The 27,108-nt window shown below is 51.5% G+C and overlaps 1 protein-coding gene across 4 annotated transcripts; it reads left to right on the forward strand.

Annotated features, from left to right (window-relative positions):
• Positions 1 to 391: 391 nt before the first annotated feature.
• XRCC1 (X-ray repair cross complementing 1) lies at positions 392 to 27,068 on the forward strand. Of its 4 annotated transcripts, XM_019434517.2 has the most exons (17): positions 393 to 607; positions 959 to 1,051; positions 10,627 to 10,737; positions 20,914 to 21,072; positions 21,946 to 22,020; positions 22,116 to 22,221; positions 22,440 to 22,549; positions 22,625 to 22,736; positions 22,927 to 23,185; positions 23,484 to 23,600; positions 24,172 to 24,265; positions 24,400 to 24,532; positions 24,874 to 24,928; positions 25,021 to 25,160; positions 26,217 to 26,307; positions 26,675 to 26,750; positions 26,855 to 27,068. In XM_019434517.2, exons 1-17 carry the CDS (start codon positions 557 to 559, stop codon positions 26,966 to 26,968), a joined length of 1,896 nt encoding a protein of 631 aa, XP_019290062.2. In that variant the 5' UTR covers positions 393 to 556; the 3' UTR covers positions 26,969 to 27,068. The 4 variants fall into 4 exon arrangements, with proteins under 4 accessions (XP_019290063.2, XP_019290062.2, XP_053761808.1 ...); XM_019434518.2 differs by lacking the exon at positions 10,627 to 10,737 and having other exon boundaries at positions 392 to 607; XM_053905833.1 differs by lacking the exons at positions 393 to 607; positions 10,627 to 10,737 and adding an exon at positions 653 to 759.
• Positions 27,069 to 27,108: the final 40 nt, after the last annotated feature.

Below are 27,108 nucleotides of genomic sequence, written 5' to 3' on the forward strand. Positions count from 1 at the left end.
ATTTTGTTCGCGTGTGTGTGTGTGTGTGTGTGTGTGTGTGTGTGTGCGCGCGCGCATGGTGTGAGGGTAGCAGGGAAGAGCGTAACCGCAGGAACTGGTGGAGAGGATCCCGCTGAGGTAGGCTCCAGACTCCCTAAGAAAATCGACTCGGGTTTGCGCCCTCTAGATTTCTAAGCCTTCGGTTTGGGCGGTGACTGCATTGTCCAATGAGAATGGCGAATTTCTTCTAGGGGCCAATCCCGGAGGCCGCTCCTGTTGCCAGGCGCCCAGAAAGCAAGGAGTGAACGTCACCGGGAGGAGGGGCTAGAGAGTGGTGAGGCCGGGGAGAGGCGGGGCTTAGAGGAAAGCCGGTTGCTAGGGGACTAAGCGCCTCGTTCCCGAGAGGCGCGACTGGGCTTGCGCAGTATTTACGCGAGCGCCGGCGCGCCGCGGTTTGAAAGGCCCGAGCCCTGTGCGCTTGCGCACTTTAGCCCGCGCAGGGAGCACCCCCTCTTCGCTTCCCCCCAAACTCGGACTTCTTTCATCCTTCGCGCCTGGCGAAGCCCAAGACGTTGACATGCCGGAGATCCGTCTCCGCCATGTGGTGTCCTGCAGTAGCCAGGACTCGGTGAGGAACTGACATGGGGGGAGGCTGGAAGATGTAAGGGAATCCCTGCCGGGGGCAGTGCGAGAACTTTGGGAGTGTAAAAGGGAACTTCACGGAAGTCCACGGCGGGTCAAGGGGAAATTCCAGGAGGCTATAAGGGAACTCTGGCAGAGGTGTGGAATGGGGGGACTTGCGGAGAGGACAGGAGGAAGTGGGGAGCTGCCAGGGGAAAATGTTATACGGGACTCAAGCAGAGTGTGGTGGGATTAACGGGGAATTTTAAATCTGGGGGATAGCAGAGGGCTCTGGAGAGCTGGGGACCGAGCTCTCATCCCTGTACCCTTACTTTCCTTTTTCTTCTCTTCTCTGCAGACCCACTGTGCAGAAAACCTTCTCAAGGCGGACACTTATCGAAAATGGCGGGCAGCCAAGGCAGGCGAGAAGACCATCTCTGTGGTGCTCCAGGTGACCCTGCCCTCCCCCTGTCTCCTTCCTAGTAGGAGTCTGGAGACTCAGGGTCCAGACACTGCTCTTCAGTCAACTGGCAGGGTTAAGCCTTCTGGACTTCAGCTTCCCTACCTGGAAAATGGGCAGTGTAATGGCTGTGCCCCTTAGCAGAGAACAAAGGTGGTCCAAGGACTAGGCCTGGGGTGACTATAGGAATCAGTGTGTGGCCTGGGTAGGTTGCTTCTGCTTTCTGAGCCTCAGTTTCCTCACCTGGAACAGAGTGAATCGTTTTCATGTATCTTGCCTTCTGAAGTCCTTGGGCTCCAGGGTTGCAAGGTGTTCTGGAAGATCATGTAAGCCAATCAACCCCATTTTAGAGATGGGAAAACTGAAGCACAGGGAGGGGAGGAGTGCAATGGCCGGTCTAAGCACCATTTCTGGAATGCTTGCCAGGTTCTTCTGAGTGCTTTTGTGCGTGCTCTCACCCAGCCTTCAGCCCAGGCTCTGAAGTTGGAGGGAGGCACAGAGGAAAAAGGGTGGTTTGACCCCAGGTGGTGACAGAATTCTAAACGGGCTAGTGGAAGGAGAGGGCTGAGTGTGTCTGAAGCATCTGCTCTGTGCTGGATCCTGGGCTGGGTGTTTTACCTGCGTGATCTCACAGGGGCCGTTAGCACCATCAATAAAGGTGGCACTCTGAGCCACCTTGTCACACTTGCTATGTGTTCATACGCTGGCTTTCTTGATTTTGGCCATATTCCTTCTGAGTGGAGGGGTGTTTGGGGAGGGATGTTGGGGAGCAAGGCTTTTGTGATTGTGTTGGACATATTCTCAGTCTCTCTCTTGCCCAGTGGTTCCAAAAAAGTTTTGGGTCACAGACCCTTTTAAGAATTAGAGAGAAGCTGAGGATTCTCTTCCCAGGAAAAGTAAGACTCTAAGACTTTCTGATTTTAGTTGAAACATCTAAGTGTCTAACATAGTAATAATAATAATGAGAGCTAATATGTATTCAACATTACAACTGCCAGTTACTGTTCTGAACTCCACACATGGCTTAAGTCATTGAATCCATAAAAACCCCATGACCTAGAGTCTGTTATTACCTCCATTTTACAGATGAGGAAACTGAGGCCCAGGGAGGTTATGCCACTGGCCTAGAGCCAGTGCTTTAAACTGAGAGAGGTACAGGTTGCTCACGATCTAGTCTTGGGACCTGGATTCAAGTCCCCAGCTCTCCCTCTTACTCGTTCTGTGACCTCAGGCAAATGTTTGCCTTTCTCTGAACATCTTTTCTCATCTGTCCATTGGGAATAACGAGATCTAAGCCCAGGGTTATTGTGAAAACTCAGTGACATAATGTCTGCACAAGTGCTCCGTCAACATGTAGATGTTTGTGTAAAGGGAGGGATTCATGTTTTTATTACTGGGTGACGATTCTGCTGGGCCCTCTGAGGATCAGGTGACCCCAGGAGAATCACATTCCAGTCTGTACCCCAGCTGCAGTGGGAGCAGAGAGACAAGAGGCAGAAGAGACACGACGTGGGGAGGGGCCAGAGCAAAGCACAGGATTCTCTGGTCCAGGAGACAGGGAGGTATTGCAGCTGTCACCGAAATGGGAAACCCAGAGAAGGGGCAGCTTGGGAACCTGTAGGTGGAATGTCTGGTGTGCTGGGACTTTGGGACATCCAAGGGGAGGTACTCAGGAGACACTTAGGAATCGGAACTGGACCTGGAGACAGAGGTGTGGAAGTTGTCAGCACAGGGGCAGGACCTATAGACTCAGGAGTGAATGGATTCTTTTTTTTTAAGTTTATTTTGAGAGAGAGGGAGCGGGGGAGGGGCCGAGAGAATCCCAAACCGGCTCCGCACTGTCAGCATCGGGCTGCCACTGGCAGTGTGGAGCCCGACACAGGGCTCAATCTCACAAAACCGTGAGATCGTGACCCGAGCTGAAATTAAGAGTCAGATGCCCGGGGCACCTGGGTGGCGCAGTCGGTTAAGCGTCCGACTTCAGCCAGGTCACGATCTCGCGATCCGTGAGTTCGAGCCCCGCGTCAGGCTCTGGGCTGATGGCTCGGAGCCTGGAGCCTGTTTCCGATTCTGTGTCTCCCTCTCTCTCTGCCCCTCCCCTGTTCATGCTATGTCTCTCTCTGTTCCAAAAATAAATAAAAAAACGTTGAAAAAAAAAAAAATTAAAAAAAAAAAAAAAAAAAAGAGTCAGATGCCCAATCGACTGAGCCACCCAGGCTCCCCAGGAGTGAATGGATTCTTGTGTTCATTCATTCATTGAGTAATTTTTTATGAAGCACCTCCTGTAGGCCAAGCACTGTTTTAGGTCCTGGGGACAGGACAAGACACAAATATGTCAGTCCTGTGGAGCTGTCATGTTAGTAGGAAAAGTGACCTAATTTTTCTAACATGTCAGATGGTGGAAGAAAATTCACCCATCAAGAGGAACGGAGAATGCTGCAGCTGGGGGAGGAGGCAGTGGCAGGAGGTTTTTATTTTAATAGGGATCCGGGAGGGCCTCCCTGAGAGGGTGACATTGAGCAGAGTGAGCTGTAAATATCCAGGGAGGAAACACAGACTGTGAGGCGGCCTGGCGCCTGGCGTGCCGGAGGAGCCGCAGGGGGGCTGGTGTGGGTGCAGTGGATTTAGCCTGGTGGGGGGGGGGGCAGGTGGGACATGAGCTAATGGGGTGGGGGTGGAGGGCCCCCAACACACCGAAGGCCTGAAAGCCACCGTTAAGTACTTCAGCTTTTACTCTGGACGAGACAGGAGCCACTGAAGGGCTCTGAGCAGAGGAGGAGCAGAGTCGGACTTAGGTTCCCACAGAACCCTGGTGTCCGTGTTGAGAATTAAAGCACGGGGGGCGAGTACAGGAGCAAGCTGCACAGCACCAGCCACGTTAGAGACACTTCGGGAAATCTGACCGCATTCGGCGACTGCCAGGATGCAGGGCGACTCCAGATTCACGGTAACTTTGGGTCTTTTCAAGCAAGTGAAAAAGGCAGAACTTTCTGGACACCGATGCCCGTAGACTGATCTGTGGCACGTTCTTCTCCCCTGTGTTTTTTCCTCCAAACAATATGATGCAACTTCTGGATATTGCCACACAGGGTTCAACCCTCTGCTCGTGACGGCCACACACACCTTTTTTGTTTGCGGCAGCTGAAGGAGGCTCCGTGGATAACTTGCTCCCGGGAGGGGAGTTCCAACTTCTTGGCTAACCGCTCCTGGGCCGGAGGGGATGGCTGGGACCAGGTCCAGATTGCTCCGGTGCCCCACTGACATGCGCTCTTTGAGAGAAATGCTCAACGGGGGCGCCTGGGGCTCAACAGGGGCGCCGGTTAAGTGTCAGACTTCGCTCAGGTCCTGATCTCACGGTTTTTGCGAGTTCGAGCCCCGCGTCGGGCTCTGTGCTGACGGCTCAGAGCCTGGAGCCTGCTTTGGAGTCTGTGTCTCCCTCTCTCTCCCCCCCTCCCCCGACTCACACTCTGTCTCTCTCTCTCTGTCAAAAATAAATAAACATTAAAACAAAACCAGAGAGATGCTCAACAACAGGGTGGCACACGTTTGGATTTTGTTGCTCAGTGGTTTTCCAACCACTCAGTTGGGCCCCATGGTGTTTCAAATTGGTGTTTATTTGTGTGACGTGTACAGCAAAGCACACGGTTCAGTGAACCCTCACACACGACAACCTAGGTGCTCCCCCCCACACATGGGTAACAGAACGTGCCCAGCCCCCCATCGCCCCCTGCGCTCCTTCCTGTCACCGCCCCCCACAGGGTAACCACCATCCCTGACTTTGAACCGCACAGATTCGTGTGGCCTGGTTTGGGATTTTACATAGATGGAAGCACGCAGTATAGACGTCTGTGTCTGGCTGCTGTCACTCAGCATCCTGTTTGTTACTTTGATCCCTGTGGGTGGGTGTAGCCGTGGATGGTTCGTCCTCATTTCTGTATGGTGCTCCATGGTTGGTGATAACCCTTGGACTTTATTTCTTTTAAAAATTTTTTTCATTTATTTATTTTTGAGAGACACAGCCCAAGTGTGAGTGGGGAAGGGGCAGAGAGAGAGGGAGACACAGAAGCCGAAGCAGGCTCCGGGCTCCGAGCTGTCAGCACAGAGCCCGACCCGGGGCTCGAACTCACAAACCGCGAGATCATGACCTGAGCCGAAGTCGGACGCTTAATCACTGAGCCGCCCAGGAGGCCCCGTCCATTGCCCTTTTATGAGCTGAACTTTTTGAATGAGTATCATGTGTATACAGTGTGAAATTTAAAGGGCACAAAAGGGTTTACACCTCCCTCTCCTTGCTTCCACCCCCTCCCACTCTGTCCACCGGCAGCCACTGTTAGGAGTTTCTCACGTGGCCCTCCTGGCTCACTGTGCACATACAAGCACGTTAATATCCACCTCTTCCACCAGGTGCCTAGTATGGACACTATTATCCCCCGTGCTTTCTTTCAAATGACAATGTATTTTGGAGACCTGCTGGCACTGGGCAAAGTTCTACCTTATTCCTTTAATTTTTTTTTTAATGTTTATTTTTGAGACAGAGAGAGAGAGACAGAGCATGAGCAGGGAAGGGGCAGAGAAAGAGGGAGACACAATCTGAAGCAGGCTCCAGGCTCTGAGCTTTCAGCCCAGAGCCCGACTCGGGGCTAGAACCCAGGAACCCAGGGATCATGACCTGAGCCAAAGTCGGATGCTTAACCCACGGAGCCACCAGGTGCCTCTACCTTATTCCTTTAAATGGTGCATAACACTACCTTTCTTGGACATGGAACCGGTTTGTTTGATTTTTTGTTTGGTTTTGTTTTGTTTTGTTTTTGCGAGGGAACAGGGAGGGGCAGAGGGAGAGAGAGAGAATCTTAAGCAGGCCTCGTGCTCAACACGGAGGCCGACGCGGGGCTTGATCCCATGACCTGCGATCATGACCTGAGCTGAAATCAAGAGTCAGAGGCTCAACCCGCTGAGCCACCCAGGCGCCCTGGAACATTTTTTTTTTTTTTTTAACACAGTGTCTCTCAGGAACTCTGTGAACCTTCCCAGCTGCGTTTGTTTTACTGTCATGAGCTAGGTCTTCTTCCTGAGAAAGGTGCACGTGAACCTGGCCGCAGAGGACAGACAGTTAATGCTTAAGCCCTTCTCCTAACCACTGACCCTGAACAGTCATTTTTTTTTTTTTTTGAGATAAAATCCACGTAACATGAAATTCACCATTTAATCATTTCCAGTATACAGTTCAGTGGTTTCAGCATATTGACAGCATCCTGCCATCACTGCCATTAATTGAGAACATTTTCAGTGCCCACAAGAAACCCCATAACCGTTCCATATTTACTCCCAATTCCTCTCTCTCCAAGCTGCCCCCAGCAACCGCTGGTCTACGTTTTATCTCTGTAGATTTCTGGACATTTCACATAAATAGGATCACATGCTATGGCCTTTGTGTCCGGTTTCTTTCACTGAACCACGTTTTTGAGGTTCCTCCGTGTTGCGTGCATCATTACTCCCGTGTCTTTCTACAAGAACACTGTTCCATTACGTGGACATACCCTACAATGTACATCCATTCAGAAATTGATGGACATTTGGGTTGTCTCCATGTGTAAACACTAGGGTCTGGAATTCTTTATCAAAAAGAAATACTGGACGCCTGGGTGGCTCAGTCGGTTAAGCATCCGACTTCAGCTCAGGTCGTGATCTCAAGGTTCATGAGTTTGAGCCCCATCTGGGGCTCCGTACTGACAGCTCAGGGCCTGGAGCCTGCTTTGGTCTGTGTGTGTGCGTGTGTCTCTGCCCTTCCCCTTGTGCTCTGTCTCTCTCAAAAATAAATATTTTTAGAAAAAGAAGACATACGGGGGAGTACGTGTGCATGTTTAAAGTAGAGGTAGTTGATGTATGCAACTAACATCGTTCATTCAGGATATAGATAGGGGCTTGTGCTTTGTCGTGTGGGAGAGGTAAAGATGTTGAGTTTTTACCTCAAGGGTTAAAATAGGGGAGTTGAGAAGGAGTGTTGGTTTACAGTCAGGCAGGTGGGTTCCAAATTTCTCTCCTAGTCATTAGCTGCATGTGACGTGAGCTATTTATTTGACCTCTGACCTTTAGTTCTCCCATCTGTAAGACTGGGATAGTAACAGACCCTTCCTTCTAAGGTGGCTGTGAGGAGTGATGGCTGGCCCAGCGAGAGCTTAGCTAGCCGTGATAGACAGAATAATGGCCCCAGAAAGATTTCCCATCCTGATCCCTGGGACCCGTGAATATGTCAGTGAACACAGCAAAGGGGACTTTATAGATCTGATCAAGTTAGGGATCTTGAGATGGTGAGATTGGCTTGGATTATTTGAGGGGCAAGGAGACCCAATATCATCACAAGGGTCCTTGTAAGGGCAAGAGGGGGGCAGGAGAGCCAGAGAACAAGATGTAGAGATAGAAACAGAGGTCGGCATGATGCTGTTGCTGGCTTCGAGGGTGGAGGAGGGGCCACAAGCTGAGGGATGCATGTGGCTTCTAGAAGCTGGAAATAAGGCAAGGAAACAGATTCTCCCATAGAACCTTCGGAAGGAACGCAGCCCCGCTGACACCTGGATTTCAGCCCACGTAAGACCAAATTTCAGACTTCTGACCTCCAGATCTGTAAGAGGTATTGCTTTCTGCCAGTAAGTTTGTGGTAATTTGTTACAGCAGCAGCAGGAGACTAATACACCGAGCCCCTGGCACGCAGTGAGAATCTGAAAGTGTTGGCCATGATGACCCCTTTGTGACAGATGGGGACACTGAGGCAAATGCCTCACCAAAGCCACCTGGTCAGGAAGGGCAGAGCCCGAGTTACGATTCAGGGGGCATCTGTTCCTTCAGCAGGTGGTTAGTAGGGGCTTCCCGTCCATCTGTCCACCGGGCGCGTATCGAGGTAACAGTAGCAGCTGATATTTATGGAGCACTTGCTCTGTGGCAGGCACTGTTCAAGGGGCTTTGTGTGTGTTCCTCACTGGAACCTTCACACAACTCTGAGTTAGAAGTTGCTACCGTCCCCATTTCACAGGTTAGGAAACTGAGGCACAAGGGGTGAAATGAAACTATTTGCTCCGGGCTCACACAGAAGTAAGTAAGCAGAGCTGGGAAGGGCCAGACCCTGTCCTCTGTGTTCAGGACACAGTGGGGGGTGGCTTAGATCTCGTGTCTGCCCTCGTGGAGCTTAAAAGTCTGGTGGGGGGAAACAGATGGGCGACAAATGGAACTAAAAAGTGTAGTTACGTACATAATATTGAGTGGGGATACTGAAGAAAAATAAAGCAGGGTTAAGGGTAGAGCATAGCACCTGGTTAGGAGGTGAGGGGCCAGCCTACTTAGGTTGGCCTGAAGAGATGACATCTAAGCAGAGACCTGAATGACGGAAAGAGCTGGCCGTGGGAAGGTTTGAGGGGAGAGTGGTCCGGGCAGGGGGCGTGGCAGGTGCAAAGGCCCCGCGGTGGGAAGGAGCTGGCCTCTTGGCACAGAAGGAAGGCCCGCGTGGCCGGAGGAGAGCCACCCGGTGTGGCAGGAGGCTGAGAAGTCAGACTAGGACTTCCTGGGCAGCGCCACACACTGTCCCAGGACTCAGAGCTGGAAAGGCAAGAGGCCAGCTCGGCTCAGCCTTGGGAAGCCCCTTCCCGCAGCACCGCCTCTTTCTCCGACACACCTGTGATGTGGTGGAGGCGCACGTGTGGGACGCCAGCCAGCCTGCCTGGGCTCCGGGCCCCGCTCCCCACTCGCCAGCTGTGTGACCTGGGGGGCGTTACGTAACCGCTTCCTGCCTCCGTTTGCTCACGTGTTAAATGGAGATAATAATAGCCCCGGCCTGGCAGAGCCGTTGTGAGGAGAGAAGACAGACACATGCGTGACGTGTCTGGTGCAACGCGAGCACTTAGATGTTTGCTGCCAGTGTTACTGTGGTTGTTATTCTGAGTCATCTCAGCCCCCTTCATTCAGGAGGAGGGTTATTATGACGGCCGCCCATCCCCCACAAAAGGAAACTGCCGCTCAGAGAGGTTACGCGTCACCCAGGGTTGCACAGCTTAGAAAAGGCAGGGCTGGATTTGCACCCAGGCTTGCCTCCCCCAAGGCCAGGCTCCTTCCTCCCATGTAGTGATGTCCCTATTTCTAGCAGTGTGTAGGTGAAGTCTGGGCGACCTCCTGACTAGGGGTGATAGAGCCGACTAGAGCGTCAGACGATCCTGGGGGTGGTGGCCTAGGTACCTTTGAGTGTTGTTAATAATTTGTCACTCTAGGAGCCAAATTAAGGAGCCCCAAACTGGAAACTGGAAAGAAGACTTGCCTCAGCCGTTCCTAACTGCCTTCCACCCCCACATGGCTTTGTGTGCTTTAACTGTCAGCGGGGAATAGCGGAACGTTTGCAGGAAGCCCTCCTACGGGTAGCTCTTTTCTTCTTTCAGCACATAATTAAATTGTCGAGCGTTGACTAATAATGCCTCCTGATTGACAAGGGTAGAGCGCCTACTACCTGCTGTGCAGTGTGGCCTTAGTCTTCATGTGTATAACCTTGGGTCTGGTGATTACCCCCATTTTACAGATGAGCAAACCGAGGCTCCAAGAGGTTGGTTATATGACAAGGTCGTGTAGCTAGTGTGTGGCAGAGCTGGGATGCAAACCCAGGAGTCAGTGGTGAGCAAAACCACACTGGGCTCCTACCCTGAGGGAGCATCCATGGAGTGCTGTGTGACTGGGGTTAAGAGTGACACACGTGCCATTTGTGTGCATGATTCAAAAGAAAAAAATTTTAGGGGTGCCTGGGTGGCTCGGTCGGTTAAGCGTCCAGCTTCGGCCCAGGTCATGGTCTCGCAGTTCGTGAGTTCGAGCCCCGCGTCGGGCTCTGTGCTGACAGATCGGAGCCTGGAGCCTGCTTCGGATTCTGTGTCTCCCTCCCTCTGCCCCTCCCCCACTTGAACACACACACACACACACACACACACACACACACACACGTGTGCTCTCTCTCTCTCTCTCTCTCTCAAAGATAAACATTAAAAAATATTTTAAAAATAAAATAGAAATTGTTTAGTTAGAGAGAGGGAGCATGAGTGGGGGAGGGGCAGAGAGAGAATGGGAGAGAGAAAATCCCAAGCAGGTTCCACGCTGCCAGCGCAGGGCCCGATGTGCGGCTCGAACTCACAAAACCATGACATAACGACCTGAGCCGAAGCCAAGAGTCGGATGTTTAATCCATTGAACCACCCAGGCGCCCTGTGCGTGTGACTATTCGAATGACGTTGTAACTCTGGCAGGTGCTACCAAGGAGGGCTCCGTGGTGGCATGTTATACACCGATCTGGCAGAGTCTGGAGGAGTTGGGGGAACAAGTATAGGGGCTTATGCCTTCATTCAGTGAATATTTTCTGAACTCCGACCCTGGGCCATGCCCTGTGCCGCGTGCTGGGGACACGGTGGCCCCACTCACCCTGGCCTCCACAGTGTCACAGAGTTGACATTGCAAGGAGCCCAGAAGGGGGTCGTCCCTCTCCCGAAGTGCCACAGTGAGCCCAGAGGCAGAGCAGGCACTGACGGCGGGCTCTCCCCCTCCCACAGCTGGAGAAGGAGGAACAGATACACAGCGTGGACATCGGCAATGACGGCTCGGCCTTCGTGGAGGTGCTGGTGGGCAGCTCGGCCGGAGGGGCTGGGGAGCAAGACTACGAGGTAAGCAGGGCCTTGAGATGGGCCCCACGCTGTTCCCTGCCCCAAGCACCCCCGTCACTGCTCCCCGCCCCCCCCCGCCCCGTCCAGGTGGAGATGAATCACACTGCCCTCCGCCTCTGGAGGAGCAGACCCAGGTGATCCACTGCACACCCGCACAGACACCCAAGTGCGCATCGGGTTGGTGTGAACAGCCAGAGACGCTGGTTTGTTCTAAGAGGCCATCGCTGCTTGAGAGCAGAACTGCTTTTCTCTGGTCCCAGAGGTTCTCACAGATGTCCTGGCAAACTGAGATTCCGCGCTGTTTGGGATGCCTCTGTTAGTCACTTTATACGCGCAAATGTTTACAAGAAGGAATGCCTTTTGCTCTATTACAAGTATTTTAAGAGTTGGCGCGATCCTTTTGTTACTGGTTGAATTCATTAGCGCTGGGCTGGGGAGATCATAGTTAGCCAGCTGGCTAATTCACAGAATGTCTTGGGGAAGAAATAAACCTACTTGAAAAAGCAAGTTTATAATTGTAAGTAAACAAACCAGTTTTCTACAAGGTGAGGATTTTTCTTACAGTGACTAATGGTTTTTAATTGAAGTATATTTTGCATCCGATAAAATGCACAGATCTTTTTTTTTTAATGTTTATTTTTGAGAGAGAGAGAGAAAAGGAGAGCACACATGAGCGAGGGAGGAGCAGAGGGAGAGGGAGACACAGAATCAGAAGCGGACTCCAGGCTCTGAGCTGTCCGCACAGAGTCCGACGCGGGGCTCGAACTCACAAACCGTGAGATCACAACCTGAGCTGAAGTTGGATGCTTAACCGACTGAGCCACCCAGGTGCCCCTAAAATGCACAGATCTTAATGTACAGGTCAATGAGTTTTGACAGCTGTGTACATCTGTGTAACTGGCCCCAAATGAGGACACAGGGCAACAGCCCTGGGAGGTCCCTCACACCCCTTTGCATTCACTCCCCAAACCCACACCCTCACCAGCTCAGGCAGCCTCTGATCTCTTCTCTGTCACAACGGGCTAGCTTTGCCTGTCCTAGAATTTCCTACAAATGGAATTTCACAGTTTGTACTCTTTTCTCGTGGCTGGCCTTTTTCACTCATCGTCCCGTTTTTTGAGATTCTTCCCTATGGCATGTCAGCTAATTAGTGTTCACCGTAGGCAGAGACCATGATTTCTTCCTCCATTCTCTTGTTGATGGGCATCTGGGCTGTGGCCACTTTTTGACTATTATGAATAAAGCTGCCGTGAACATTTTCGTACAAGCCTCTGCATGGTGATCTCTTTAGGGTAAATACCCAAGAGTGGGATTGCGTGGTCTTAGGGTAGATGTAGGTTTTAACCTTCTTGTCATCGCCAGTTTTCCAAAGTGGTTGTACCATTTTATATTCCCTTCAGCAGTAGATGAGAGAGTTCTAGTTCCTCCACATCCTTACCTATATTGATGTTGCCAGAGTTTTTAGTTTGTTAAATTTCAGCCATTCGTATGGCAGGTGGTGGTACTTTAATATGGATTTAATTTGTATTTTCCTGGCAAGTAATGACATCGTATAGCCCTTCGTGTACTTTTTAGCCCTTCATTTATCTTATTCTGTGTAGTGTCCATTCAAGTCTTTTGCTTGTTTTTTATTGGGCTGTCTTTCTGTCATGGATGTTAATGATGGGTTTGTTTATTTTTTTCCGTCTTTTTTTTTTCAGATACGTATGTTGCAGACTCCCCCCTTCTCATTATCTTTAAATTTCTTGTATTAAAGTATAATTAACATACAATGTTATATTGGTTTCAGGTGTGCAGTGTAATATTCAGCAATTCTATACATCACTCAGTGCTCATCATGATCATTATCTAACAGTGCCTTTTGATGAGCAGAAGCTGATGAAGTCCAGTCGATCAAGGTTTTTTGTTCTTTTTTCTTTTTTTTTTTTTTTTACTGCATAGTGCCTTTTGTGTCCTATAAAAAACATTCACCTGTCCCAAAGTAATGTTGATAGTCATTAATTTCTCATCGCTGCGACAACAAATGACCACAAACTCGGTGGCTTAAAACTGTAACACAGACTTACTGTCTCACAGTTCTAGGCATCAGAAGTCCAAAATCAGGTTCAGGGGCCTGAACTCTTGGTGTTAGCAGGACGGCTCCTTCTGAAGGCTCTAGGGGAGAATCCATTTCCTTACCTACTACAGCTTCTGGAAGCCACATGTGTATCTGTTTCTTGGCCTGTGGCCCCTTCCATCTTCAAAGGTAGCAACCACAATACTGCAATAGGTTTCCATCCTCACTTTGACTCTGACTCTCCGGCCTTGCCCTTTATTTATTTTTTTTTAATTTTTTTTTTTAACGCTTATTTATTTATTTTTGAGAGAGGAAGAGAGAACACAAGCAGGGAAGGGCAGAGAGAGGGAGACACAGAATCTGAAGCAGGCTCCAGGCTCTGAGCTGTTAACGTAGAGCCTGACGTGGGGCTCAAACCCACGAACTGACGTTGGGTGCTTAACCCACTGAGCCCCCCAGGTGCCCCTCGCCCTTTCTTATAAAGACCCTTGTGAAGACGCTGGGCCCACCTGGATAATCCAGGCTTATCTCACCATCTCAAGGTACTTAATCACATCTGCAAAGTCCCTTTTGCCGTATCCACAGGTGCCAGAGATCAGCACATGGGCCTCTTTGGGGCGCTGTTTTTCTGCCTACTGCCATCTTCTGTGTTTTTTTCTAGAAGCTTTATAATTTTAGATTTTATGTTTATTTATTTGTTTTATTTTGAGAGAGAGATAAAGAGCTAGAGGGGAAGGGGCAGAGAGAAAGGGAGAAACAGAATCCCAAGCAGGCTCTGTGCTATGAGTGCAGAGCCTGATGCAGGGCTCCAACTCATGAACCGTGATGCTTAACTGATTAAGCCAGCCAGGGCTCCCTAGATTTTCCATTTAGATCTCTGATCCATCTCAAATGAATTTTTTTATATTGTATGAAGTAGAGGACAAGGTCCTTTTTTCCTTTTTTTTTTTTTTTATGTTTGTTGAAAATACTAAAAAAAAAAAAAGATTTTCCAGGCACCCATCCTTGGGTCAGCCCATTCCTCTGTCTCTGGAGTGTACTGTCACTTTTTGCTAAAAAAAACAAAAACAGGGGCGCCTGGGTGGCTCAGTCGGTTAAACGTCCGACTTCGGCTCAGGTCACGATCTCGCGGTCCGTGAGTTCGAGCCCTGCGTCGGGCTCTGGGCTGATGGCTCAGAGCCTGGAGCCTGCTTCCGATTCTGTCTCCCTCTCTCTCTGCCCCTACCCCATTCATGCTCTGTCTCTCTCTGTCTCAAAAATAAATTTAAAAAAAACGTTAAAAAAAAAAATTTTTTTTTTAAAAATAAAAAAACAAAAACAAAAAACTTTGCTGCTTTAACTCTAAAGAAAGGAGGAAAAAAAAAAAAAAGATTTTCCTGGGGCACCTGGCTGACTCTGTCAGTGGAGTATGTGACTCTTGATCTCAGTTGTGAGTTTGAGCCCCACGTTGGGTGTAGAGATTACTTAGAAATAAAATCTTTAGGGGCATCTGGGTGGTTTAGTCAGTTAAGCCTCGGAGTTTTTGATCTCGGCTCAGGTCACGATCTCACCATTTGGAGTCTGAGCCCCACATCGGGCTCTGCACTGACAGCATGGAACCTGCTTGGGATTCTGTATCTCCCTCTCTCTGCTTCTGCCTCCCTCTTTCACCCTCTGGGTCTCTCAAAATAAATGAACTCCAATAAATAAATAAAGTAAAATCTTTAAAAAAAAAGGATTTTTCTTTTCCTACTGAATTGTTTTGGCTCTTTTATTGAAAATTAATTGATCATAGATATGTAGGTTTATTTCTGTACTCTCTATTCTGTTTCATTGATATGTATGTTTATCTTTAGGCCAGTACCACACTGTCTTCATGATAAATATTGAAATCAGACTGTGTTGGACTTCCAACTTTGGGTTTCAAGAGTCCCTTGATTATTCTAGATCTTTAACATTTATTTCCATGTACATTATTAAACGAGCTTGTCAGTAAGTATATTTCTGACTTAGAGAAAACTTACAAAAGTAGTACAAAGGATTCCCTTACAATCTTCACTCAGATTTCTCAAATGTTAACACATATGTACGTATTTTTTACTGAACTGAAAGTCATTTGCCCATGTTATTCCTTAACCTGCCATGATATTCTCTTAACCTCAGTACATTTATTAACGGTAGGAAATTAATGTTGATCTAGTCCTCTGCCATCTGATCTCAGACCTTATTCAGATTTTCTTCGTTATCCCGGTAACGTTCTTAATAGCAGAAGAAAATTCAGGATCATGCATTGCATTGATTTGTCGTGTCTGCTTGGTTTCGCTTCCCTGGGAGCGGTGGTTGTGACTTTCTTGGTATTTTATGCCGTTGACATTTTGGAAGAGTAGAGGTCAGTGACTTTGTAAAATACCGCTCCTTGTACAGAATGTGTGACGTTTCTTCATGACGAAATTTAGGTCATACAGCTTTGGCCCGAACACCACAGAGAGGATGTTGCGCTCTCAGCGCGTCGGATCACAGAGCACACGCTGTTGAGCTGCTCTAACACTGATGCTGTTAACTTGGGTCATTTTATTAAGGACCAGGTTTGGCCACTGTGAAATTATTGTCTTGCCCTTTGGAAATGAATAAGTATCGTTTAGGGAGATACTTTGAGGCTGTATAAATACCTTGTTTCTGCACAAACGTGTAGTCACGAGTTTTCGCATCTGTTACTGGTTCTTGCCTAATTATCGCTGCTGTTTGAATTATATTCTAAAAAAAATTTTTTTTTTAACGTTTATTTATTTTTGAGACAGACAGAGACAGAGCATGAACGGGGGAGGGGCAGAGAGAGAGGGAGACACAGAATCTGAAACAGGCTCCAGGCTCTGAGCCGTCAGCCCAGAGCCTGACGCAGGGCTCGAACTCACGGACCGTGAGATCGTGACCTGAGCTGAAGTCGGACGCTTAACTGACTGAGCCACCCAGGCACCCCCTGAATTATATTTCTTAAAAAAATGTCACTTCCCAGTTGTTGATAGTATAATAACAACACAGTTGATATTTGTGTATCGACCTTGTATCTTGTGACCTTGCTAAATTGAGTTACTAATTCTTTTTTTTTTTTTTTAACGTTTATTTATTTTTGAGACAGGGAGAGACAGAGCATGAACAGGGAGGGTCAGAGAGAGGGAGACACAGAATATGAAGCAGGCTCCAGGCTCTGAGCTGTCAGCACAGAGCCCGACGCGGGGTTAGAACTCACGGACCGCAAGATCATGACCTGAGCCGAAGTCGGCCGCCTAACCGACTGAGCCACCCAGGCGCCCCATTGAGTTACTAATTCTTGTAGGAGAATCCTATGGAATTTGTGTAGATCCCTGGGGATTTTTTTTTTTTTTAACAAAGATAGTGACACTGTATGTGAATAAAGATAGCTTTCTTTCTAACATTTGCGCTTTTGTTTTTCTTTTTCTCATTTTCTCACCCTGGCTAGTATCTCTAGTACAATGTCAAATAGAGCTGGTGAGGGCACACATCCTTGTGTTGCCCCTGATCGTACAGGGAAAGTGTTGAGTCTTTACCACGAAATACGATGTCCGCTGGAGATTTGGCTTACCCGTGTCCATTGTCAAGTTGAGGACGTTCTTTTCCAGACCTGCTTTCATGAGAGCTTTTTCGTGCACATGTGTGGACTTTAATCAAGCGCTTTTTCTGATCTGTGAGGTACATTTTCACAAACGAGGGTGTCCCTTAGCAAACATTCTCGTTCTCAAGGTTATATTCAGTTGTAAAAAGGTAAACTGAGGCACGTTGAATTTTGGCCAGTTTATTTGAGCAAACCATGCAAATCGGGGGCCCAAACTGAAAATGATTAGGAGTGCTGTGTGGGCAGGCTAGGGCAGAGTTTTTTGTTGTTGTTGTTGTTGTTTATAATTAAGCTAGCTCCTGCTGCCACAACTTTTTTTTTTTTTAATGTTTATTTATTTTTGAGAGACAGAGAGCAAGCAGGGGAGGGGCAGAGAGAGAGGGAGACACAGAATCCGAAGCAGGCTCTGGGCTCTGAGCCGTCAGCACAGAGCCCGACACGGGGCTCGAACTCACCGACCGCGAGATCATGTCCTGAGCCGAAGTCAGACGCTTTACCGACTGAGCCACCCGGGCGCCCCAAGCAGAGGTTTTTGTAGAGAAGATGCCAAAGCAAACCGAAGAAATGACTTAACTGGCTATAGCTTTAAACGGTTGCCTCGTTTGGAAAAATCTAGTTACTTGGTAGCTGGTAGAATAGTTGTTCTTGAATTTCATTCTCTCAGACTTGAGAAATTGAGTCCGCTGTTTATGATTCGTCGTGTATGCGTTTAATTCTCTGACTCTGGCTTAGGTTTGGGTTTACTCACAGAGGCTCCCTCATCACTAGAGTCACCCAGTCTAAAACCCCCGCTTGGTAACTGTTTGAACAAAGTCAGCAGTCCTTGGAACTATTAAGAAAAGTTCTCTGTTCTTCTTGGCATAGAGATTTGGATCAACATTCTATTTATAACGATGACAACTGAGGAAGTGTGTTTTTAGCTAAAATTCTATCGTATCTGTGTAGGTGAATGTCTATTATTCGCCCTCTATCTAGCAAGATGAAATGGCTACTCGGGGCTTTATCTTTTCAAAGTCTGAAAATGCCTATGCCCAAAAGTAACTCCTAACCAGGACTGAATTAAAGACTCCAGGACTTGTGATGTTTGGCTTCCACCCAGAGACCAAGTAGGGCTGGAAGAGTCAAGGAAGAAGAGGAAATTCAAAGGCAGAGCAGGGCTGGTCCACTTTGGCGTTGCCTGTCCAAATCAGGTGTAAGGCCCCGACTCTCATGACCGATACCACTTTCTACAAAATCAATGTGTTCTTTTCTTCCCTCTCCAAATTCTACAAGGGAGATACATAAGCTTTCGAGGTTAAAACAGTCTAGAGAATAAAGGCTTAACCCCAGAGCCTCAAACACAGTGTTGGATAATAAAACAGTCTGGACAGCTAGAGTTGTTTTCTCCTTACAGTGAATGGGATGAGCCTGTATTGAGGAAATGAACCTCCGAGTGCGGACCACAGCTGCCCACCACGGTCTGCCTTGCCCCTTCACCGTAGTTACTCGATGGTAAATTCAGCTCCCCCGTCAGCTCAAAATCGGGCCCTTTGCTAAACAAGTCAAGGCCAGGGAGATGGCTTTCCTTCTGTATAACCAGCCTTGTCTTTGTTGTTTCCTTTTCATAATCAGAGCTGAGCACAAAGAGACTGATAGATTCCATGCTTTCCTCAGCGAAAGGCTTTGTTTTCTGATTTCACAAATCTCACGGCATGTCCGTGAGAAGACACTAAGTAAAACAGAATATACCCACCTCAAATTGGATCACTGTGTAAGAAAATTTATCGTCTCCTGAGGAGGGGAGTGCAGCATTAGGCAGACGCACAGTTGATCTGGCAGTCGGAGGTGGAGGGGCCTCGGTTGGCACCTGTTGTTTCTTTTGGACTTGCCTGCGGGATTACAAAATGATTGCTGCTGCTCCATCCATCACGTAGTAGCACCCAAAGCAGGAAGTGGAGGAAGTAGAATGGCAGAAATTCAGTGGCTCTCTTCCCTCCTGTTTCTCTGTGTTGAGGAAAGAAGATCTCTCCTAGCAGCCCCCAGCACCCTTCCTCTTACCATCCCGTTGGCCGACTGGGTCATGTGCCCGTCCCCAAGCAGCCATTGGCAGAGGGAATTGGATTGCTTGGACCAATCCTGGTTCACCCTTATAGTGTTGGGCACACAGCTCTTCCACTCTTTTTCAAAACTGCCTGGACCGTTTGATTCTCTTTTGTCCCTTCATCACGCTGTCACGATGGAGCTCCCTTTGTTTCTTTAAACTATTAAATATATTTTCTTTGTGGCGCCTGCGTGCCTCAGCTGGTTAAGCGTCTGACTCTTGGTTTCGGCTCAGGTCATGATCTCACAATCTCATGAGTTCAAACCCCAAGTCCGGCTCTGTGCTGGCAGCACGGAGCGTGCTTGGGATTCTCTCTCTCCCTCTCTGCCCCTCCCCAACTCGCACTTGTCTCTGTCTCTCTCAAAATAAATAAACTTAAAAAAATTAAAAATATATGTATATATACTTTCTTTTATATTGTGCGTTTGATCATTTCGGTGTATGCAGCCTTTGTGAGTCTGAGTCTGTACTTTGTGGTTTCTGTTGCTTGTTTCCACGTGCCTCACAGCAGTGTGTGTGTGTGTGTGTGTGTGTGTGTGTGTGTGTAACTGTTAACTTCTGTACTCTGAGAAGGCATCTGTGGGAAATCTCTGAGGACTGGTTTGAAGTACATTCCTCCAAAGAGGATTTGCCATGGTGTCAGGTGACCCTGTCTGTGTACGTGGGACCACTCAGAGCCTTCAGCTTGGGTTTTTCCATGCAGATAGCTAATATGAATCTTTTATTCCCAATGCTCGAGAGCACAGACTTGTGCTTAGGAATCCTCCAGAGAAACTGTTCATCTTTTCTCTGCTGTCCTCCAGAGCTAAGGCCTCCCACTGAGTCACTCCACAAGGCACATTTTCCCCTAATTTGTTCATGGAGGGTATTGCCCTTTGAGGGGACTCAGCTCTGTGTGATTTGGTGGTGGTAGTCTCTGAGCTACTCTTCTTCCTGGCTTGGAGCCCAGGCTCTGTCCTCTGTCCCCCTTCTGCCCCTGCCACCCATTAACATTAAATTCTCAGGGCGCCCGGGTGGCTCAGATGAGTGTCGGACTTTTGATTTCAGCTCAGATCGTGATCTCACGGTTCGTGGAGCCGAGCCCCGTGTCGGGCTCTGCACTGACGGTGTGGAGCCTGCTTGGCATTCTCTCCCTCTGTCTCTGCCCCTTCCCCGCTCTTGCTCACTCTCTCCCCAAATAAATAAACATTAAAAAAAAAACAATTAAATTCCCTGGCACCCAGAGTCAGCACTTGGGCAGACACCAGCCTCAATGCCACCCGCCCTATCAGTCAGGGTCCTGCCAAGAGACTGAGAGTCACCAGTTATTTTAACAGAGAATTTAACAAAGAATTAGCAACTAGGTATTGAACCAGAGAGGCAGGAAGAGTAAGGTGTGGTGAGGTAATGCAGGGAGCAGCTACCTCCCCTAGGGCTGGGGGACCGGAATGACAAGGTTGGAATTACTGAAACTTAGACGCTTAGAAGCTTCGAAGTGGGGTTCCCAGAGCTGAAACTCGGACCCTGAGGGGCGGGCGCTGGAAACCCTGGGAGAGGCTGCGGGATGCCGGTTCTGCAGGTGTTAAGAAGCTGAAACCAGATTCATGTGCTGCCCTGGGGAGGGGCAGCTGCAGAAGCAGGAGCACCCGAGGGGTGACACTCACGGGAGCTGCTAGAAGGAGGGAGCTCGTCCCTCCACCCACCTCCCTCCTCTTGCCTCTCAGCCTCTCTCTCTCTCTAGCTCCCCCTGTTGGCAGTGCCCTAGAAGGAGCGGCAGGAGAAGCAGAAATGTCCCGGAGCGAATCACTTAATAACTGGTGCAGCTCCCCTACCCCATTGGATTCTGCTCTCTCCTTTTTTTAAATGTTTGTTTGTTTGTTTGTTTGTTTGTTTGTTTGTTTGTTTGTTTAGAGAGAGAGCGAGAGCCCGAGCAGGGGAAAGGCAGAGACAGAGAGACAGAGACAGAGAGAGAGAACCCCACAAACCGTGAGATGGTGACCTGAGCCAAAATCAACGGTTGAACGCTTAACTGACAGAGCCATCCAGGCGCCTCACTTCTCTCTCATTTCTGGCCGCTGATCATTCCTCTGCCTTTCCATTGACTCCGCCGTGCATTTCCAAAAGGTGTTTGAATATTAGGCCAGTCGTTGTGATTATTCTGTGCTGGGGGTTCCTTAGGTGGTGTAGCTGGCTCTATGGCCGGATATAGAAGACTCTATGAAAGAATTTAGAGGAGGTTCATTCAGACTTGGCAGTGGAGGGCTCTCACTGGAGCCTGTGTCAGGGAGGAAGTGACTGGAGGCCCAGAAGCAAGGGAAGGGACAGACGTTGAGGTGCAGGCTAGATCTGGCCTCCCTAGCCCCTACTTGGGCCCCTGTTCTTTTTCCAGCCACTAGGAGGTGTCATTGAAATCAGCCAGCCCTAGTTCTCCTTCGATGTTCCTTCTTCCAGGTCCTGCTGGTCACTTCGTCTTTCATGTCCCCTTCTGAGAGCCGCAGTGGCTCAAACCCGAACCGCGTTCGCATTTTTGGGCCTGACAAGTTGGTCCGGGCAGCAGCTGAGAAGCGCTGGGACCGCGTCAAAATCGTTTGCAGCCAGCCCTACAGCAAGGTACCTGGGGTGGGAGCTGAGGGTGCAGGGTCCTCAGTCCTGGGCAAGGAGAGGGGCGAGGGGCCAACACTGAGTCCCAGAGGACTCAGCTGGGAGGACGGGGCATCTGGTCTCCCTGGGGGATTATGAGGCGGCTGGGTCCCGGAGGTTTCGGAAGTGGGTTTGCGATCCTTCTCACAGGTGAGGCTTCATTTCCTAGAGGATGTCTGAGAAAGGCAGACTGCAGGACCTCAGGGGAGGAGAAGGGGGGCTGCTGACTTGTTAGAGGAGTAGTCTAATAGTTACCATCATGGGATCCGGGGTCTGACGCTGGGCCCACCACTTCTTAGCTGTGTGACCTTAGGCAAGTGACTTAACCTTTCTGGCCTCAGTTTCCTGATCCTAATAGGGTTGCTGTGGATTAGGGATGCTAAGCTGTGCCACCAAAGAGACTCAAGTATATCATGACACCACACAGTAGAGGTAGACTTCTTACCCATGGACCTGTCTTTGGGAGTGTCTGGCCGGTCATCCAGGCTCCCCTAGCCGGTAGAGCGGGAAAGAACCTGGAGCAGTTCTGTGCTCCCGAAGCGGTGCACAGTGCTCCCTCCCATTCTGTAGTCAGGAATTTGAGCGTGTGGGAGAGGATTCGCTTGGACACCGGCAGCCTTTGTCACTCGCTTTGAGGCTGACGGAGCCGATGCACGTAAAGGGCTTGTCGCCGCACCTGGCCCAGAGTTAGGGCTCACTGCCAGCTTGATGCTGTATTGTCGCCATTGTCCTCTGGGCACCTCCCTAGACATGTGTGTCCATAGGAGGGAAAGAGCCAGAAGGGGGTTTCCCCAAGGGGCTCTGCCTTGGCCGCACTTCTTGACTCCCGCCCTCCTTTCCCAGGACTCCCCCTATGGCCTGAGTTTTATACGGTTTCACAGCCCCCCAGACAAAGAGGAGGTGGAGGCCTCACCCCAGGTAAGCTCTCCCCACCACCTCCCGGAGCCCTCTCCCTACCTCTTCACCCCCACCTGCCAACAGCCACTCACCGTACTGACCTTGTGAGACCTTAGAAGGTGACCAAGCTTGGCCAGTTCCGCGTGAAGGAGGAGGATGAGGGTGCTAACTCCCTGAGACCCGGGGCCCTCTTCTTCAGCCGGATCAATAAGACATCCCCCGGTGAGTGTGGAAACGTGAGTCCCCATTGAGTCCAGGGTTGGAACCTGGACTTGGGTCTGAGGGAGGAGGAGGCTAGAGGCTCCCAGGTCTGAGGGAGGAGGGGGCCGGGGGCCTGGATCACTACCGCGTTACGAGAACAGCGCTCTGCCCCATGGGTAGGAGGTGAAGGGTCTTAGGGCCCAGCCCCCTCACGCTGGATCCACTTTCTCCCTCTGTAGCCACAGTCACCGACCCAGCAGGACCCAGCTACGCAGCTGCTACGCTGCAGGCCTCTAGTGCCGCCTCTTCGGCCTCTCCAGTCTCCAGGGCGGTGGGCGGCGCCTCCAAGGTGAGATTATCAGACCCTGGTGGGGTGGAGAAGGAGGGGAGAAGCCACAGGCCTCAACTCATCCCAACCCCTCAGCCTCAGGAGTCCCCCAAAGGGAAGAGAAAATTGGATTTGAACCAAGAAGAAAGGAAGATGCCCAGCAAAGCATCAGCCCAGCCCTCACCACCTGCCCTCAAGAGACCCAAATGTGAGCCCTGGATTCCTTGTTGTCACAGGGGCCTGTGTTCCTGCCTCCTGGGAGAGGAGGGCTGGGGGCCTGGAATCCTGGGGTCTGTGGGAGGAGGGGCCGGGGGCCCTAGACTCCTGGGTCTGCGGGAGGAGGGGCTTGGGGTTTAGTCCCAGCAGTACTAAGTGAATCTACTCTTTGGCTTCCCCAGTGCCAGCTCCCACCCGTACCCCAGCCAGCAGCACCCCAGTCCCTGCTTCAGCACGAGGCACAGTGCCAGGGAAGACCCGAGAAGCCACGGAGCCCAGGGGGCCCCGAGCTGGCCCGCAGGAGCTGGGGAAGATCCTTCAAGGTGTGGTGGTGGTGCTGAGCGGCTTCCAGAACCCCTTCCGCTCAGAGCTCCGGGACAAGGCCCTGGAGCTGGGGGCCAAGTATCGGCCAGACTGGACTCCAGACAGCACCCACCTCATGTAGGCCGGCGCCCTCCTCCCCGCCGTGCTCCCCGCCACCCCTCTGTCTCCTCCATCTTACTTTCTGTTTCTTCCTGTCTGCCCGTCTCTGCCTGTGTCTCTTCAGTTCTCTGTATCTTCTGCCTCTTTTCTGATTCCTACATCTGTGCCTTGGTCTCCTAATGTCTTTTTCTGTTTCTCTCATGGCCTTCTCTTTCTCTTTTATTCATGTCTTTCTTCCCCTCTGTCCCCGACCCTCTTTCCGGTTTGCCCCTCAGACCACACCTGGCTGACCACACCTTCCTTCTTCCCCCACCAGCTGTGCCTTTGCCAACACCCCCAAGTACAGCCAGGTCCTAGGCCTTGGAGGCCGCATCGTGCGGAAAGAGTGGGTGCTGGACTGTCACCGAATGCGGCGGCGGCTGCCCTCCCGGAGGTGAGGCCTCGCTGGATTCGTGGCTACATACACGCATGCGCGCGCACACGCCATTCCTGCCCCGCATCCCGTGGCCCGTGCCGGGCAGAGCTGGGGATCTGGAAGGAAATCAGACTGGGGCCTCCGTACTTGGAGAACACAGGGCGGGCTCGCCCAGCGTCAGCAGGCTTCTGAGAGGAGGGGCGGGGGCTGCGAGGCTGCGGAGGAGAGAGGACTCGCCTGGCGTCCCCGAGGGCTCCGTGAAGTCTGCTTCGGGAGCATGAGAAGCATGGCAGGCTGGAGAAACAGGATTCGAAAGGCTCTTGTGCCTGGCACGGCCTGGCACGTAGGCAATGCCGCATGAGCAGGAGCTGTTAGGGTCCAGCTAGGGGAGCCCCTTTCCTGGAGTGTCAGCCACGTAAGGAACCGTGAATGTGGCCTCAAGGTCTTTGAAACAGGTTCAGCGGGGCCCTTCCAAAGGTGGAAGGTGAGGCATCCTGAGTGCTTCATAAATGCCGGTCCCCGTGGCTTCCTGAGCACCCCTCCGCAAGACAGGATGTGCTGTTTATCTGAGGCCTGATTCCTCCCCTAGGTACCTCATGGCAGGGCCAAGCTCCAGCAGTGAGGATGAAGGGGGCTCTCACGGCGGCAGCAGCGGGGATGAAGCCCCCAAGCTCCCCCAAAAGGTCCTATGCCCCCTGTCTTGGTGGGGGAGGTGCGGTGGGAGGAGGACGTGGGTCTGTGGTGGTACCCCAGACTCTCCGCTCCTGCCTTCTGTGAGAACACATGCTCACGCCCGTGCTGTCGCCTCCCTCCTCAGCGCCCTCAGACCAAAACCAAGCCCCCTCAGGCAGCAGGACCCAGCTCACCCCAGAGACCCACAACCCCAGAAGAGACCAAACCAGCCTCACCAGGGCCTCGGGAAGATACTGACACTGAGGGGGAACAGTCAGGTCAGAGCCTGAGAGGGGAGGGCCCTGGACTCCTGGGTCTAGGGAGGAGAAGGGGCTGGGGGCCTGGACTCCTGGGTCTGAGGGAGGAGGAGGGGTTGGTGGCCTGGACTCCTGGGTCTGAAGGAGAAGAAAGCTGGAAACCCAGATTCCTATATCTAAGGAAGGTGGGGCTGGATCCCAGACTGTGGATCTGGGGGAGAGGAGGCTGAGGGTCCCAGATAACTGGATCTAGCGGGCCCTTGAGCTTGGGGGTTGGCATGCCTTCATCTGTGCTCGGGCAAAAGACCGGAAGGGAGGATGACCAAGCACGTGCCTTGCATTGACTAAGCTTCCACCTGCAGAAGAACTGGGCAATGGGGCAGAAGATTCTGGGGATACTGAGGATGAGCTGAGAAGGTAAAGCAGGGCTGGGGGTCAGGGTGGCCCCAGGCTCGGGTGGAGGGGATCTGATCTGCACGCTCTTCCTGCACCCCTGTTGGCTCTCTCAGGGTGGCCGAGCAGAGGGAGCAAAAGCAGCCCCCTGACCAGGGGGAGAATGGCGAGGACCCGTATGCAGGATCCACAGATGAGAACACAGACAATGAGGGTCCCCCAGAGTCTCCCGACCTGCCAGTTCCGGAGCTCCCAGGTAGGAAATCCCTCCCTGCCTCCCGAAGTGGGATTGGTCTTTCTTACTTCTCCGCCAGCCCTGGGATCGCTGCTGCTCCCCCTGCTCCTCGTGACTTGTGACTTGCCCCCCCCCCCCACCTCCTTCCCCCGCAGTTCCTGCCTCTGCTACCTTCTTGTTGCCTTGGGCCCGTTCCCTTCTGCTTGGCATCCTCCCACGACTTCTCTCTCGGTTCCCCCTCCTGACTTCCTGCTGTGACCACCTCCATCATAGCCCAGGGCTTTCCACCCAAGTGCGAACGGCACCTCCCTCACCTGCCCCCCCGGGTTCGGTTCTGTTGGTGTGGGATGTCACCCAGGCACACAGACAATGCGGGCACCGATCTCTGTTGGGACCCGGGTGGTGTTGGCATTGCTGTTTGTCACCCCAACATGAATGCAGGGGGCGCAGGCTGGGGGGCAAAGGTCAGAGCCTCGGCCAGTGGAGAATGGAGGGAGAAGATGGGCAGCCAGCGCCTGAACAGAGGTGAGGGTCGGTGGCCACTGGAAGAGGCCGTTTCCACCCGGTTCCTTGGGGGTGATGGGCACGTAAGTGCTTTGATCCTCCATGGCCCCAGAAGTGGCATCAGCAAATTGATGGTCTGGAAAGTCCTACTACAATGGAACAAAGGAAAGAGGCATCCAGAAGGTCAGAGCCAGAGAAGGCACTGGCTGAAAAGGGGCGAGGCAGCCAAGGTGAAGAAGTGACAGGCTACAAAGCTTTTAACCGCACGGAGCTAGCTAAGTGCCACCTGCCCATCTGGGATTTACCTCATGTAAGAAACACATTGCAGTAATAGTAATTCGTCTTTCACCATTAAAGAAAAAAAAAAAAAAAAAAAGCTCCAGAAAGGTTCTGATGGGCCTGCCCAACTGGGAACCGTCTGTGAGCGACATCTCTGCCAGGGTGTTCACAAACGCCCCTCTCCGTCCACTACACTGGCCTTCCAGTCTTGCCTCCAAGTGTTCTGCGGCTCCTGGCTGGTGCTTTGAAACTCCAGTGGCCTCACACTTGGCTCTCCCACCATCTCCCCTGCAGACTTCTTCCAGGGCAAACACTTCTTCCTGTACGGGGAGTTCCCTGGGGACGAGCGGCGGAAGCTCAGCCGATATGTCACAGCCTTCAATGGGTCAGTCTCCAGGGGGTGGGGGCAAGGGTAGGGAGGGGTTGTGGGAAGGAAGGCGATCGGGCCCGTGGAGGAGGTGAAGGGCTGCAGGGTGGGCACAGGCCCTGCTCGCTCTGCTGGGCATCCCTGGATAGATTGCTTCCCCTCCCTTCCCCTTCTCGAAAATGAGGCTCCCCCGACCTGCAACAGTGGGAGGCCTCGGTTTTAGGGCTGCGGCCAGGTTGGCACGAGGGAGAATGGAAGGGGGTGCCCAGGTAGCCCTTAGGCGATGTAGGTGAGGAGGGAGGGAGGACGGCCTTGGAGAAGAGTTGGGGGCTAAGATGTCCAGAGAGGGGACACCAATCCTCCGCTTCTCTCCTTCTCCCGCCAGGGAACTTGAGGACTATATGAGCGACCGGGTCCAGTTTGTGATCACGGCACAGGAGTGGGACCCCAGTTTTGAGGAGGTGAGTTCCAGCAGGGCATGGGAAGGGCCACCCAACCCGCCCTTGTGTCCCCTCCGTCCCCTCCTCACTCACATGTTCCCATGTGCACCCGCTCCACCCTGCAGGCCCTGATGGACAACCCCTCCTTGGTGTTTGTCCGCCCCCGATGGATCTACAGTTGCAACGAGAAGCAGAAGTTACTTCCCCACCAGCTTTATGGGGTGGTGCCCCAGGCCTAAAGTATGAGCCTGCGTGTGTGTGCACGCGTGTACTCAGGCGCACACACACCCATGTGCGCACACACACGAGATGAGCTTAATAAAGGTGACCTGTTTGGAACAGCTGGCCCTCTGTCTTACTTGGAAGTCTCCCAGAGGCT

The sequence above is a fragment of the Panthera pardus genome, unplaced genomic scaffold (genome assembly GCF_024362965.1).
Source record: "Panthera pardus isolate Hobbes unplaced genomic scaffold, ASM2436296v1 HiC_scaffold_18, whole genome shotgun sequence".
NCBI classification, from domain to species: Eukaryota; Metazoa; Chordata; class Mammalia; order Carnivora; family Felidae; genus Panthera; species Panthera pardus.

What these genes read in the sequence shown, in the direction of transcription:
- XRCC1 (XM_019434517.2), top strand. Translation starts at nt 557, where the DNA reads ATGCCGGAGATCCGTCTCCGCCATGTGGTGTCCTGCAGTAGCCAGGAC. An exon ending in CGGTGGGCGGCGCCTCCAAG is followed by an intron (nt 22,550 to 22,624) that starts GTGAGATTATCA and finishes CCAACCCCTCAG; the next exon opens with CCTCAGGAGTCCCCCAAAGG. An exon ending in GCCAGTTCCGGAGCTCCCAG is followed by an intron (nt 25,161 to 26,216) that starts GTAGGAAATCCC and finishes TCTCCCCTGCAG; the next exon opens with ACTTCTTCCAGGGCAAACAC.